This window comes from Meriones unguiculatus, chromosome 10 (assembly GCF_030254825.1).
Source record: "Meriones unguiculatus strain TT.TT164.6M chromosome 10, Bangor_MerUng_6.1, whole genome shotgun sequence".
Lineage (NCBI taxonomy): Eukaryota > Metazoa > Chordata > Mammalia > Rodentia > Muridae > Meriones > Meriones unguiculatus.
Window position 1 is genome coordinate 39,071,233 of NC_083358.1, and position 15,056 is coordinate 39,086,288.

At 38.7% G+C, this 15,056-nt stretch overlaps 1 protein-coding gene across 17 annotated transcripts in view; it reads right to left on the bottom strand.

Moving 5' to 3' along the window:
• Positions 1 to 14,194, bottom strand: part of Cyld (CYLD lysine 63 deubiquitinase) — a 55,708-nt gene extending 41,514 nt beyond the window's left edge. For 3 of the 17 annotated variants that reach the window (XM_060392258.1, XM_060392259.1, XM_060392257.1), the window contains exons 1-4: positions 14,101 to 14,194; positions 5,397 to 6,049; positions 3,776 to 4,078; positions 1,531 to 1,636 (exon numbers count right to left, since the gene is read on the bottom strand). In XM_060392258.1, coding sequence (XP_060248241.1) covers positions 1,531 to 1,636; positions 3,776 to 4,078; positions 5,397 to 5,900 — 913 coding nt within the window. In that variant the 5' untranslated portion in view covers positions 5,901 to 6,049; positions 14,101 to 14,194. Of the gene's footprint in view, positions 1 to 1,530; positions 1,637 to 3,775; positions 4,079 to 5,396; positions 6,050 to 7,651; positions 7,856 to 7,875; positions 13,218 to 13,506; positions 13,559 to 14,008 lie in introns of those variants that run through there. The other 14 variants (XM_060392253.1, XM_060392252.1, XM_060392254.1 and 11 more) reach the window with 14 other exon arrangements.
• Between the last annotated feature and the right edge of the window lie 862 nt (positions 14,195 to 15,056).

The following is a 15,056-nucleotide window of genomic DNA, read 5'->3' on the forward strand; positions in this document are numbered from 1 at the left end:
AAACATTAGAAGGAAAAAAATAGTTTGCTGCTCATTTATGATTGTTGCTACAGTAAAATCACCCTTTATAGAACCAGAGAGAAAAATACATCTCCATAGAAACAATATCTCCTAGCATGTGACACTAAGAAATACAGTTTTCTATGCAGATCTTCACAATGCATGAGTACTTATAAAAGAGGGGATTTGTTGGGGGACTGAAAAGGACACAGGTTGATAATCAGACAGGACTGGACATAAACTTTGGCTCTGCCACTTACTTTCATCAATCTAAATTTGATTTGAGCCACAGTTTTTTTGGTTATTTTTGCTGTTTGTTCTCTTTTACATTTTTAATCAGCACAAATGTATTAAATCCCACCTCATAAATCTGTTCAGAAGATAAAGATAGCACAAACCATCTAATTCCAGGCCTGGCACATTCCTGGTTATGGTCTCGCAGCAGGCTTTTGGGCATTCTATTCATAGTTACAGTAACACCCCATCTCTGAATGTCTTTGTTGGCATTACTGCACTAGGTATCACTGGGAATTCCAATACCAGGGGCTGGTGCTGCTACCACTGTCGATTGCCTCATAGCAGCCAAGGCAGATACTTATTTGAGGCCAAACAAAAGGTTCTTAAGTTTTATATGGGGTTTTTCTAGTGGTGGTGGTTTTCTCATTTGTTTTATAAGTTCAGAGGCTGTACTACAGCTTAAGGAGAAAGTGTTTTACCACTGTATCACTTGCACCACATATACAAAACTCAGGGTTCCATCTCCAGCAATAAATATATGTATTCATTGTCTTTACCCACTGAGCCATCTTGCTGGCCCTAATTATCACTTTTGTAATAATATATAATAAATATAATAATAATAATACATAAAACTATGTAATGTTTCTGACTACAGTCATGGAGCATGATCATTCTAATACCATCTTTCTTTTTAAAGATTTATTTATACAGCATTCTGCCTGCATGTGTACCTGCACACCAGAAGAGGGCACCAGATCTCACTATAGAGGGTTATGAGCCACCATGTGGTTGCTGGGAATTGAACTCGACCTTTGGAAGAACAGCCAGTGTTCTTAATCTCTGAACCTTCTCTCAAGCCCCATAAGACCATCTTTAAAGATAAAGAAGTTCTGCCATCATTTAGCAAAAAGTCTGAATCTACTATGGAATTTAGATGAGATAACCAATTTCTCTTTACAGGATCCTAGTTTCAACTCTTACTCCAATGGGTAGCAGTTTTTGTATTTTTGTACCTTCCAATTATATAAAAGAAATTTTTTTCTCTGTAAGAATGTCTAGGAGAAGACAATTTAAAAGTTAAATGTACAAACTTCATTCTGTACTTATATACTTTTAGAAATAAAGCAAACCTTTATTGCTTTTGTTTGGGGTAAATAAAAGATATTCTATTTAATAACAATGCTATACTATAAAGTCTGTTTCAAAAGACCTATCTTAAAGTATGTATTTGCATTCTCATAACAAAATGCATGTTAGAAACTGTGTTCTAAACACATAAAGGAGACATACCTGGGATGATGTCATTGATGTGCAAGAGAATTGTACTTTCAACACTTGCAAAACTACAAAGCTGTACTCCATCAAACCTTCCATCCCAGTTGCCAATAGGGTTATCCTAGAAATGCCATAAAAAAAATTTTAAACCCTTAAGCCATCCTCAATAAACTGTAAATACTAACATCTACATTTCTTTTAAAACAATCTTATTTTACACTGAAAATTTTTAACTTTGTTGCCCAAAAGAATGACTATATTAGAAAGAGATACTCAAGTATTTACAATTACAAGGTTTTACAATACATATTAATAAATCAAATTACAGCAAACACAAAGGAAAATGTGTTAAAGGTGTTTTCATACTTTACTCTGCATTAATAATACCACCTGAGGTCTAAAGAGATATTGTTTACATAAGAAAATTCAGTAGGAATGCATTATTTTACCCAGACACCTACCCTTAAAAGCTAATTATACATTTAGATTCTCTAGGCACTTTGCTCATCTAAATTACTATATGCCTTTCTATAAGTAGAATGGTAGTTATTTCAGAATTCTCTTGTCATTCATGGGTATACAAGACTTTCCTCAACAATGGATATTTCCTAAGTTATACTCTACTATTATCAGCAGCCACATGGGTATGGACAAGGTATGGACAGATGAGCCAGTGAAACAACTGCTCTGAGTACCAATGTGTGTAGAAAGTATCCCTGGAAACAGAAAAGCATGAGAAAAGTTGTACCTGATGAACATTGTTCTCAAGAAGCTTAACTGGAATGTTTGGAACTGATGTTTGCATAATAATGGACAGAACATGGATAGAACTGGCAAGCGAGCACCAAGACAGCCTGCCTGAACTAACAAGATGATCCCCTAGCCCACCATCAAAGAAAGGGAGGGCCCTCACAGTTCCTGTCACATTTAAAGTCTGGACCAAAGAATCTATAGCAATACAAAGATTAATGGCCTTCTTTCTCCAACCTTCTCTCTACCCAGCCCACAACTTCTCCTCTGAAACACTAAACTCATATTTAAAGAATACTGGTTCTTAATTATTAGCAATGCTGAGAAGCCTACAGGTCCTAATCTGGCTCTAATTTCACATGGTAAGAGTCTGGAAATTTCTTAATTTGTACTTAACTAATGAGTATCTAACAAAATTTCTAAGCAAAGGTAACAGAAACAGGCTAGAACATTCATGCCCTACCATCTCTTCAGGTGTTTCTGAATAGGTAAAAATGACTACTAAAATTACCCCACACTGTGAGTCCACTGTTCCTACCCTCTCCTAATACACCCTGGTGTTGATAATTATAAAGGAATCTCTATCCATAATGAACTTTTGCCCATATTTTCAATCTACGAAGAAAATGTTCTCAACCTCTTTCTTCTCATTCGCTTAATGACACAGGTTAATTCAATATGTGCATTGGGATGTATCCATTATTAATAAGTGAGATTATTCAGTAATAAAAATGAGTGACACAAACAAAAGAGGTGATACCATATAACCTCAATTCTGAGGTACCTACAGCAAGCAAATTCCCAATCTCTAGTTAACAGGCATGGGCAAACTGGGCAGAATTTAATAGGAATAGAGCTCAGCATGAAATGATGAAAAAGTTCTGCAGAGAGACAGTGGAGAAGGCATAATGAGACTATACCAAATGCCACTGACCTGTTAAATCAACCATGGTTAAGGTGGAAAATTTCTTATTTATATTACATATTTTACTACAATAAGAGAACAGGTTTAAACAACGCAAATCCCGTGGACATACTCTGTCTGCTCAAAAGCAGTGGTTTTTTTTTTTTTCTCCCTGGGAATTTTCCATTAATGACTTTTTACATTCTTATTAGAAAAAATTAGAAAAAAAATCGATAAAACTTTATCAAATATACATAAAAGAGTACAAAATTCTTTTAAAAGGAAAATACAGTATCATACAATGTATTTGGGCTTGGTCAGGGAGTATTGGTTTGGTTTGGTTTTTGCTTTTGTCTACTGGCTAGTTATAATAAGGAGAATTTAAAGACAGAGTATTTTCCAAAATTATTAAAACTGGAAAAAATTGTAGTGGACACATTCCATATCTGCTCACATGTCCTATTTCAATGTTTCTGTGCCACAGAAAAACAGAACTGTCTTCTTTAAAGTACTGTAAATTAGTCCTTTTTAAGTATTCAATTTATACCTAAATTGGCAATGAAACTAATACATATATTACAATAACATAATCCAAAATTTCCTTACCATGTCTACACCAACAAAATATCCTAGGCTCTCTTTTCCTGGCAAAACATCACAGAATATTACTGTTCCAGATTCTATACTTTCTCCAACCTTCAAAGAAACTCTGGAGTTTATTTCCAAAGGGGGAGGTTCAACCTGCATTGTATCCCCTGGACCTGCAAAATCACTTTCCAATCCATTATCATCATCTTCTATGAGTTCCAGCTTGTCCAACGCAACAAACACACCACAGTCTTCATCGCACTGGAAGAGCTGCTTCCCTTGATATACCCCGTCAGTGAATCCTTGACCACGACCTTCTTCCTAGTTTTGAGAGAGAGTTTTAAAAGAGAGACACAGAAAAATTATCTATTAAAGGGGTGTCGGGACAATTACTTCAGAAAACCTCTAAATTACACATATAATAAGAGATATCATAACTAGCAGTAGCAGTTGGTTTTAGGGTATTTAGTGAATAAAGAAGCTGTACCTGATGGTGAAATTACCTCATAATTTCAAATCAAATCATAATTCTTTTATGAAAGTTAGGCTGAAATTTACAGTAGGATTCTACCATGACTTTTGTCATTCTCCCTTAAGCAAATAGTAGCATTCACTACATTTACTAAGAACAAATTGCATGCCATCCACTGTGTTAAACCCTGAATCAATGTACCCTAGAAATATTCCAAGTCACATGTGTTGTAAGCACATCACAGATGAGAAACAGATTAGGAGAACTTGATGTAAAGTAGCCTGGCAACCCTCCATACACACACACACACACACACACACATACCATAAGTGGCTGTCAAAACCTAATTATCTCACTGTTTGAAAAATCAAATCAAGAAGCAAATAAAGCATAAAATTCTACTCAACAAGAATATCAGAGTGTGGCATTTCTGAGAACCAATATTCAGTTTGCAAATACAGAATTCTTAGGTATGTTTCTAGCAGAAATAAAGTTCAAGCAGTTTATACAAATTGAGGATAAGTATAAGCAAACTGAAATTGCTGCAACATACTTCAAAAATCTTGCCTCTAACCTATGATGCTATTTTTAAAAGTTTTTAGAAACAGGGTATATCTGTGTAGCCTTGGCTGTCCTGGACTCATTTTTATAGACCAGGCTGGCCTTGAACTCATAGAGATCTGCATGACTCTGCCTTCCTGAGTGCTGAGATTAAAGGAGAATGGCACCATGCCCAGCTTAACCTGTGATACTTAATAGCATACATTAAGAACTGAATTCTATAGATGTCACAAGATATTTCACAATTTGGGGGGGGTAATTAATTGCAATTGGTACAGTTAACCTTTAATATAGGTAACTTAAAACTTTAGATATAAAAGCCCAGAATAATGCCTTATATATTCCTACTATAAGAGCTAATTTTTAAATTTTTTGATAATTGTCTTTATATCCTCTCAATTTATCATTTAATAAATTCTGGGGCCAAGATATAACTCAGTGGCAGAGGGCCCTGGGGTCCATCCTGAGAACTGCAACAAAACCCATAATGCTGAGGATCATGAATATTAAAAATACACTGCACGTAAAGGGGGAAAATACGTATGTGTTGTGAGCAGACACAGACAACATACACATAAAACCACCAAAATGCCTTATCAAACTTACCAGCAATTCTACTCCAAAGAAAATCCCCGACACTGTCCTCTCCGCTAATAAGGGTCCTCTGAAGCGTACAACTCCTGGAAATTTTTCTTCCCCAGATCGCAGCTGTACTTTCACAGGACTGCCCACGTCTACCTGGAGGCCTTTACTGAGTCGGATTCTGTTTCTAAATAGGCTGAGCCTCTCCTCACAGTTGGTAATTGCCAACAGTAACTCTGTGAATTTCTCATTTATTTCCACAACATCCTTCTCATCAACAAACAGAACTGCATGTGGTTGCTCTAAGATTTTTAATCCAATCTGATTTTTCTTGCTTTTTGCAGAAGCAACTCTTGAATGCCCCATAGAACGGTCTTGGATGTACTGTCCTATACTCCCTTTGGGTACTTTCAGGAGCTTCTGTGTTTGTTTGTCTGTTACACTGCATTCTTGAAGAAGCAGATAAAAAATCCGTTCTTCCCAGTAGGGTGAAGTGACTTTCTCTTGGCTCCATAGGCCTGAACTCATTGTGACAGTAACTTCAGAACATCAACTCACAAAAAGGAACCACTAGGAAATCTGTCATAAAATCCAAAAAATTCAACTCACTGGAAGTCCCAAAGCAAGATTTTAGCAACCTGATGTCCATGCTGTAAAAAGACAGCAACTCAAAGTGCCTGGCAAACAAGCAAAACAAACTTTAGACTCCATTCAAAACAACCTTAAATTAAAGCTAAAGATTTTAAAATCTCTTTTGACTATACACATATATAAACATCTCAGAGAGCAAATTGGCACATATAATTGTATCCACTTTAACTGCATTTTTAAAAAATCCAGTAACAAAGCATCCACAGACAATAACAATAACAACTGTTTCAAAATTATAAAATCAGAATCTAACAAAAATTTTAAGGCTACCGTCATATACAGACTCTGAGATCTTTCTTTCTTTCTTTCTTATTTATTTTTGGTTTATGTTTGTTGTTTTGAGACAGGGTTTCTCTTTGTAGCCCTAGCTATCCTAGAACTTGCTCTATAGAACAGGCTGACCTCAAATGCATAGAGATCTGCCTGCCTCTGCCTCCTGAGTAATGGTATTAAAGGCATAATGCCCAACTGAGATTTTTTAAAACTTTAAAAGGTAGCATTTCCACCTTACTTGAATGGATAAGACACAGTATTTGAGAAAACACACACATAATATTATTAATTAAAAAGGCTACTATTTCCAAACATGTAACTTAAGTACAAAGTTACATATTACACTATTGAACATCTTTTATCAATAAAAATGACAATATTACATTTTGAAACTTCATCCATAATTCATTTATCTGTATGATTTGTTTTAATAATGGTACATTATCCGACTCAATGTTATTTTTATATATTTCATTTTTATTTACATGCATATATGTTGTGTCCATGTGGTTGTATGGCACATGTGTGTAGGTACTCCAGGCGGCCAGAGGAGGGGAGGGTTGGATCCTCTGGAGCTGAATTGTTTGTTTGTTTGTTTGTTTGTTTGTTTGTCGAAACAGGGTTTCTCTGTGTAGCCTTGGCTGTCTTAGCCTCACTTTGTAGACAAGGCTGGCCTTGAACTCACAGAGATCCACCTGCTCCAGCCTCCCGAGTGCTGGAATAAAAGGCGTGTCACCGCACTCAGCTATCTCATCTCTGGAGCTGACTTTATAGGCAGTTGTGAGCCACCCACCATGGGGATAGGATCCTGAATTCATGTCCTCTATAACAGCAGTACAAACTCTTAACCACTAACCCTTCTCTTTAGCCCCTCAACTTCTTTTTCATAATCTTGTACATCTTCTGCTTATAAAAGGATATGTTATCTAGGTTAATTTTAACTCTTCTTATAATCATAAGTATTAAATATCATGCTCTAAGTATATAAAGAATATTTGAAATTGGTTTATAGCATAAAAATTTGGACTATGTAATAGTGACATACTATGTAATACTTATGCAGATGTTTGTATCTAGAAATTGTGGGGTTTATGCCACAGTTTTAACTATGTATAATAGGAAAGAACATACAAGTGATTATTTTACAGCTTCAGTTTTTCATTTAAAACAATTATACAGCCTCATTTTAAAGCCTACTTTAACTGATGATTTAAAACAATATAATTTCAAATGCTGTATATGACAAGCCCATAGCCAACATCATGTTAAGTGGAGAAAGACATGAAGCAATCCCACTGAAATCAGGAGCAACACGAAATCAACCACTTTTGCTGCACATGAATACCATAGCTCACATGTAAAGGTGCAAGGACAACACGTAAGAACTGGTTCTCTCTATCCACGATGCAGAAGGACAACACGTAAGAACTGGTTCTCTCTATCCACGATGCAGGCTCCAGGGATCAATTCAGGTCATCAGGCTGGACAGCAAGCCTTTTTACCTGCTACACCATCTTGCCTGTCCAAAATCTACTACTGTGTAGACCAATTTAAAAATAAAAGTTAAAAGAAACTTAACAGTTAGAACGGAGATATCCTGCTTGGCTAGATAATGCTGATTCTGGAAGCCATGATTATTAAACAAAAATCCCAGTGTCGAATGTAGGATACCTCCTTTTGACCTGTCAGTCAGGGAGGTCCCAAAGGCCCCCAAGACAAAACAGACTCTTGCCAGTCTTCTTGGTTGTCCACCAGAAGTAGATGATAAGACTCTATTGCTGAAGATATCACATTCATTAGCTGTAAGATATAGAGAAACCAAACTAGAGCTGGGACGAACATTTCCTCCTGATGACTAGCTTTTACAGTACTAAAGCGTGCTCTGTAGGCTTCTGGGCAGAGTAGGACGCCAGTGGCCTCACCCAGCTGTGAACCCAGTGAACTCTAATACTAAATCAGCAGGCAAGACATGCCCACTAGTAGCACGACTATGATGGGATCAGCCAACCATGCTCAATGGTATCTGAGGCCTGCTCTGCTAGAGGAAATCTACGTCAGGTACTATAAACCAGTTTAGAAACCCATGGCATAGGGACTAACTCCCAAAAAACAATTTTTTTTAAAAACACAATTACAGTCTTTCAATTTAAGGGCTTCATTACTTTTCTTTCTAAAAAGAATAGTTTCTACACATCTCTGCAATAAGAATGTGGCTGTTTGGTTCCCAAATATAGTATTTGTTTCATCCTTCTTTGAGATGGATGAAAAGTAAAAATGAATGCTGATCCAGCCCTGTGACTGAAGGCAGCAATTAATAAATATCAACCCACTTTATTCTTGGAATTCAAATCAAAGATACTTAAAACTAAAGCATCAAACTGTATTAATTGACTCAATGATAAAGCAACCTGGCTATTCCACACACAGAGTAACATATCTCTTAGAAAACAGTGTAGTGAACTCAGTGGCTGGTTCTTTGATCACCTCCCCCTGGGGGGTGCAGCCTTGCCAGGCCACAGAGGAAGATGATGCAGCCAGCCTTGATGAGACCTGATAAGCTAGGGTCAGAGAGAATGGGAGGAGGTCCTCCCCTGTCAGGGGACTATGGAAAGGGCATAGGAGGAGAAGGGGGGGGGGGCACAGCTGGGATAAAAAGTGAATAAATTGTAATAAATATATAAATAAAATTAAAATTTTTAAAAAGAAAAAATAAATAAAATCAGCCTGTACTATTTTAAAAAGAAGAGAAGAGAAAAGAAAACACTGTTAGGTGATTAAGTATTCCATCACAGTAACATTTTCACAAGTCATTGTAAGCCCAAATTAGAGGCTCGGGTCACCCAAGACAGGCTAAGGTAGGCACTTTTCCAAACCACCACAATTTAAAGCATCTGTACATTTAGTGAGGATGAAGCAATGGCAGCATGAGCTTCTCTTCCTGCTTCCTTTTGTAATGTGCTCTTTAATTCCACTTGAGGGCACTGTCTACTTCAATAGAAACAATCAATTTATATCTGCCACTTACATAATACACCTGTGGACACCTCAATCTTAGCCCACATAAACAAAAATCCCTCAAAATGGCATCCAAGAAGCTATACAACCCCTTAATATGGCTCCATGCCACTGAGGCACCAACATAAAGTGTTTGGGCTTTTTACTAAAACGCTATAAATACGTCAGCATTTTTCAAGCATGAAAATTACTTTTTTCTCGATCACTAAGTTATTATTAGGAATATAAATTATTTTTAGTGAGTCTCAACATAGAATGCTATTTATTACTTTACTAAAAAGCTTTCCAGCCTATCCTCTGGCTCTCTTGCCCATTTTCTATAAATCACAATATGTACTTATATGTCCTTCTTGCAACCAACCATTTTCTGTGAATTCCTACAATCTGCCTCTGACTTGACACTTTTTAAAGCCTTCTTGCTTTCCAATTTACTGTTTCTGATCACTTCTAAGAAGTAAGATGGTGAGCTATGTTTGTGTGTCTTAAAAAGCAAAGCAACAAAATAAAGAGAAACAGACAAATTTCTAGGAGGGTCATGAAGAATAAGGTGCATGAGGCCTCATTACAAAGGTGGTGTTGAGACTGCTCCCAGGTAGTGACAAAGCAGTAAGTTATTGTTTAAATAACTCTTAAAATGCATTTCAAACTTTTTGGACAAAAACATTTCATACCTATTTTGTTTTGTTTTGTTTTGTTTTAATTTCTAAGTTTCTAAAACTGGATATCTTTAGATAGTAAGTTAGAAACTGCCTATTGGTTCTCTGACAATTGTTAATTTTTTTGTTAATTGTTAATTTTGTAATTTGTTAATTGTTGTCATTAAATTAACAACTAATGCCACAATTTGAAATAAAAAACATTAGTGTTAATAGAACATTATCAAAACAAAACAGATCACTGTATATGTTTCAGGACATAATATTTTAAATAAATTTGATCACAAATCTGCCTTTTGCAACTCCTTAATAGAGGTAGTCTACAGTTTTTTTAAAAAAAAATACAGTTCATGGCAATAAATAGAAGTTTTTCAAACATATTTTTAAAGTGAATTAAAAGAATGATGAATGTCTGCAAACTTGTTGCACAAGTGAACCTGGGTTTATACTCAGTAACAGGACAGGTCACAACAGACAACTAAATTTGTCAAAGCAAACATTACAAAATACTTTTTTGGTATTATCCAAGTATAAGAAACCTGCACGACCTTCCCTATTTCAGAAGGAATATATTAAGAATATCACTGAGTGGGTTAGAGAGATGGCTCATCAATTAAGAGAACTAACCACTCTTCCAGAGGACCTGGGTTCCATCCCCAGTACCCACATCACAGCTCACAACAATCTGTAAGTCCAGAATCTGACACCCTAAACAGACATATGTTCAGGCAAAATGCCTAGAATAAATAAATAATTTTTAAAATTGGTTTGAAACACATTAAAAGTAATTTCTTTTATTGCAAATAATAAAGTTGAACAGAGAACTTTATGTCTCTTTCTAGACACACACCTGACAATAAACCAAATGACCATTTATCATCTCAAAATATTAGCAACTACAACAAAAATGCACTAACACAACCTTCCTCCTACTGTAGTAATGAATATAAGGGCAACATTCTCATTCCACTAAGATCTATACAATAGTTAAATAGTCTTATAAGCCCAAGCAGTAAAAACTGCCTCAAGACTCTACAAAAAAATAAATAAATAAATAAATAAATAAATAAATAAATAAATAAATATAAAAAAAAAAATCAATCACATTGTGAGTTCTTTCCAGATCGGGGTTTAAATTCTGATTGAGTTGGGATTAGACACTGGCCTTTACCTCTTTAAGGTGTGATGACTGCTTTCCACCCACTCTGATTCTGCTTAAAGGACAGGTCATGACTGCTGTAACACAGCAAGTTCATGGTGAAGAGGAGGGGTCAGTGTGAAGGGAGAGACTTCCAAGTGTGCCCTCTTGTTACTTGGCAAATGGAATCACTGTAAAGGTGGGTATATCATAAACAAGTCATCTACACACTGTCTCATGCCAGAATGGGTGACAGTAACCATGTATATTTTTATAATTACTGAAGTACTGAAAGAAGAGTATCAAAGAGCTGAAAAACAGCAGTGTAGCCTCAAACTGTTCATCTTCAAACAAGAATGACCAGAGGCCTTTCTTTTGAGGGCACTAGAGACCAGGCAATAGGAAAGAATCACAGATCTGCAATCATTATCTGTTTATGAGCTTGTTGACAGCCTGAATGCTGAGTAAAGGAGGGTTTCATTATATTAAGCTAAAAATCATTAAACTAATTGAGGGTTGAAAAAAAACAAATGTTAACCAATTCCCAATGAACGAAATAAAAAGATGATCAAAACATAAGTCCCACAACATATATTAAAGATTACAATTACCAACCTCTAAAACCTACAGTACAAATGGTCATTAGCTATATAAATATGGTTAACTGTTTAACTTTTCTAGACTGTAAGACATCTTGATGCTCAAGTGGTCAGACTGTACCATCCCTAAGAACCTCACAAAGGCAGGTGTAATTCAAGACTTCTGGCATCTTCTGAGGCATCCTGCTTGTTCTAAAACACCACAGGAAGTCTTCTAAATCAGCATAGAAATTACAATACTAAATACTGCCCAAATCACAAACAGTAAAGAGGCAAGCAGGCTGGCTTGGATACTCACAAAAAGAGAGACATCTTTTTCCAAATGCTTCAAGTCAGTTAAAATGACTATTTTAAGGGGGGGAAAAACTCTCATTAAAAGAACAAGTTGGTGCATACTTAAACAGCACATAGAAATACAGAGATTTCAAGACCAGAATAACTTGTGACACAAGGATACAGTCCCTAAAACAAGTGGGACTTACAAGATTCAAAAAACAATAAAGTCTGGCTTTTACATCTGCAGTCACATCTGGAGGACAGGAACAATACTGTGTCCTGTGAGTTAAACCTAGCCACTATACCCTAAACCGTGACTTCCCCACTCCTTGTCTTTCCTGAGCCTAGATCAGAAAGCTTGATCAGCTTAGGTGGTAACAGTGAAAACCAAAATGCTATTCCCTTGTCCTATTTAAGTGACTAAAAGTTTCTACTACATTAAAAATAAGATTCAAGAAACAAAAGAAAAAGAAAAAAAAAAGATTCAAGAAACAGAAAACATGACTTTTTCCTAAAGTATCATTAATTCTCTGGATTAAAAAAAATCATAATCAATTTTATACTATGCTACTACACATATACATAGAAATAAGTAAGGAAAAATATCACAATTACGGAATCCAGCTATTTTGAGGGCCACTTGAAACTGGCTTCCTAGAGTCTCACACCACTTATGAATGTTAAAAAAATAAGTAAACCGAGAAAGTTAAGATCATAGTATACAAACCAGGAACAAAATACTAGTTTGATGAGCAGGATAATTCCTGCCCTCTTTCTTCATGTATTAAAGACTTCCTTAAATCAATTAACCACAGTTTAAGTATCTTCTGTTTGATAATGTTATTTTACATAACAAGTTCCTGATCTTATTAGCTCATCTCAAAAGTTACCACTCCAAAACAAAAGGCTGCCTTTGAAAGAATACCTTAAATTTTGCAGCAGAACATTAGAGAATGTTCTGGATAATGTCAACTTCAAATTACATGAGCTTCACCAAGAATTTCCAGCAAATCATTTTCTCTTAATACTGTTCTAGTGCAAATCCACCCACTTCCCAGTGGGGAGCAGCAGGCTAAATTCTTGGGGCCATTCAACCTACTTGAGGTATGAGGGGGTGTGCAGGAGACTAATGCTTCAATGCACGCCCTCTTGATGCCTGCATTTTTCTCTGGAGCCAATGATTACAAAAATGAACAATCTTCTTAAGATTCCCTGATTAATCCCAACTCAAAAAAAAAAAAAAAAAAAAAGGCAAGGTATGAATGAATGCTCCCCTACAGAGACAACTTTCCAGGGAAAATCAGAGAGCGGACGATGGCGAGGACGGTGGTAAAAGAGAGATTGCAAGGCTTGATGGCTAGATGACAAACCCCTAAAACATGCAAATGCCAAGGGGTGGAACAGAAAGAGATGCCAAGGACGTGAATAACCTGGCAGCTGACCCAGCTGAACTCAAGACCGTGATCATTCACGACTTTGCGATTCTCCTCGGAGGCTGACCATGACAATAAAAGGAAGAGGGGTACCTGTCTCAACAGGACACACCTTCCAACTACACGACCGTGCAGAACCACCCTCCGAGCCCTAGACCAGGGAAACTGAAAGAAAAAGCAGAACACGCCATTAGCCAGGCCAGGCTGCTCTTCCGGGAGCGGAGCCACCAACTTCCCCCAAACAGCACAGGCGTGAGGCACCCCCAACCCGGGGCTCTCCGTGCCTCCTGCAGCCGTTGGGAGCCAGCCAGGGTCCCGGCCTCAGTTTCCCCATCTGTCAAACGTCGGCGGGCCAAAGAGGAAGACGGAGTCCCACGCCGCCCTACCCAAACCCCTCTCGCCCGGGAGTCCCGCGACTCGGGAGCCGTCCGCGAGGCTGGAGGTGGGCAGCGAGGCTGACGTCAGAAGCTCGGCGGCCCGGGGCAGCTAACGGGCGGGCGCCGAGGCCCGACGGTCGCCTCCGCGGCTCGGGGCGCCCGACGCAGGGCAAGAACGCCGGGGACCGAGGCTCGGCCGCTCGGCCGCGCGCACTCACCCGCCTCGTCCTCCGCTCCGCGACCCACTCCAGCTTCAGAGCCGGCGTCCCGGGCCGGCCCGGCGCCCCACACCCACCGCCCCAGTATTTACCTCAGGCGCGCGGCCCCCGCGCAGCCGAACCTGCTACCTGGGTCCGCCCCCACCTGCCCCGCCTCCGAACTGCCCGGGGGGGGAGGAGGAGCGGGGGCTGAGAGGGCAGACGCCGCGCTAGCCAATCGCAGCTAGAGATCTGTCCCAGCGAGCGCTCTGATTGGGTCTTCCTGTCACAGACCTTCCTCCAATAGCTGCAGCGCGGAGCCGGCAGAAGGGACTTTCCGCTCGGTCAAGCTCGGTGGAGCCAAAGGGAAAGAGAAGGGGCGGAGCAGAGGAGACAGGATGGGGTGGAAGAGCGCTGGTTGATTGGGCGAGAGGCTGTGGGTTCCACGTCACCATTGGCTGAAACCAGATCTGGGCGGGGCGCTGTGCTCCCAGCTCCACCCCTCGTTCTCTGGTCTAGGCTCTTGCCTTAGCTGTCAAAACTGGGGTGGGAAGCGATCCAGAGCAGAGCTGAGAATAGATTTTCAGGATTCCATGAAAGAGCAAAGCTTAGAATTACACCTAAGAGTCAATGTTTTCTTCCTCAGTTACCCGCCATGTGACGTGGGGAACTCCCAGCCAAGCCGAGCCTCAATTTCCTCATCTGTAGAATGGAGGTGTTAGTACCAGCTGTCTTACCGGGTTCTTGTGAGATGCTACATAGTATCTCCCAGGAAGTGCTCTGTAAAAGTTGAAGCTCTTTCTGCCCTCAGGTGGGGGCTTCTTTGAACGTCTGTGGCCACCTCGCCCAGGTTAGAGAGCGCCTCCTAAGATTTCCACCCTCTACCTTACCCGGGCCTGCAACCCTGGCCACCAGCCAGAATTGGGGATATAGTTAAGGATCTTTCAATTAGAAGGGAGGATTCCGACTCCCAAAAGTGCTCCAAATATTTAAGGAAACTCTTAATAATCAGCCCCAGAGCCTGGCAGCACATGACTTGCTTCACTGGATAGTTCTCTTAATTAATTCC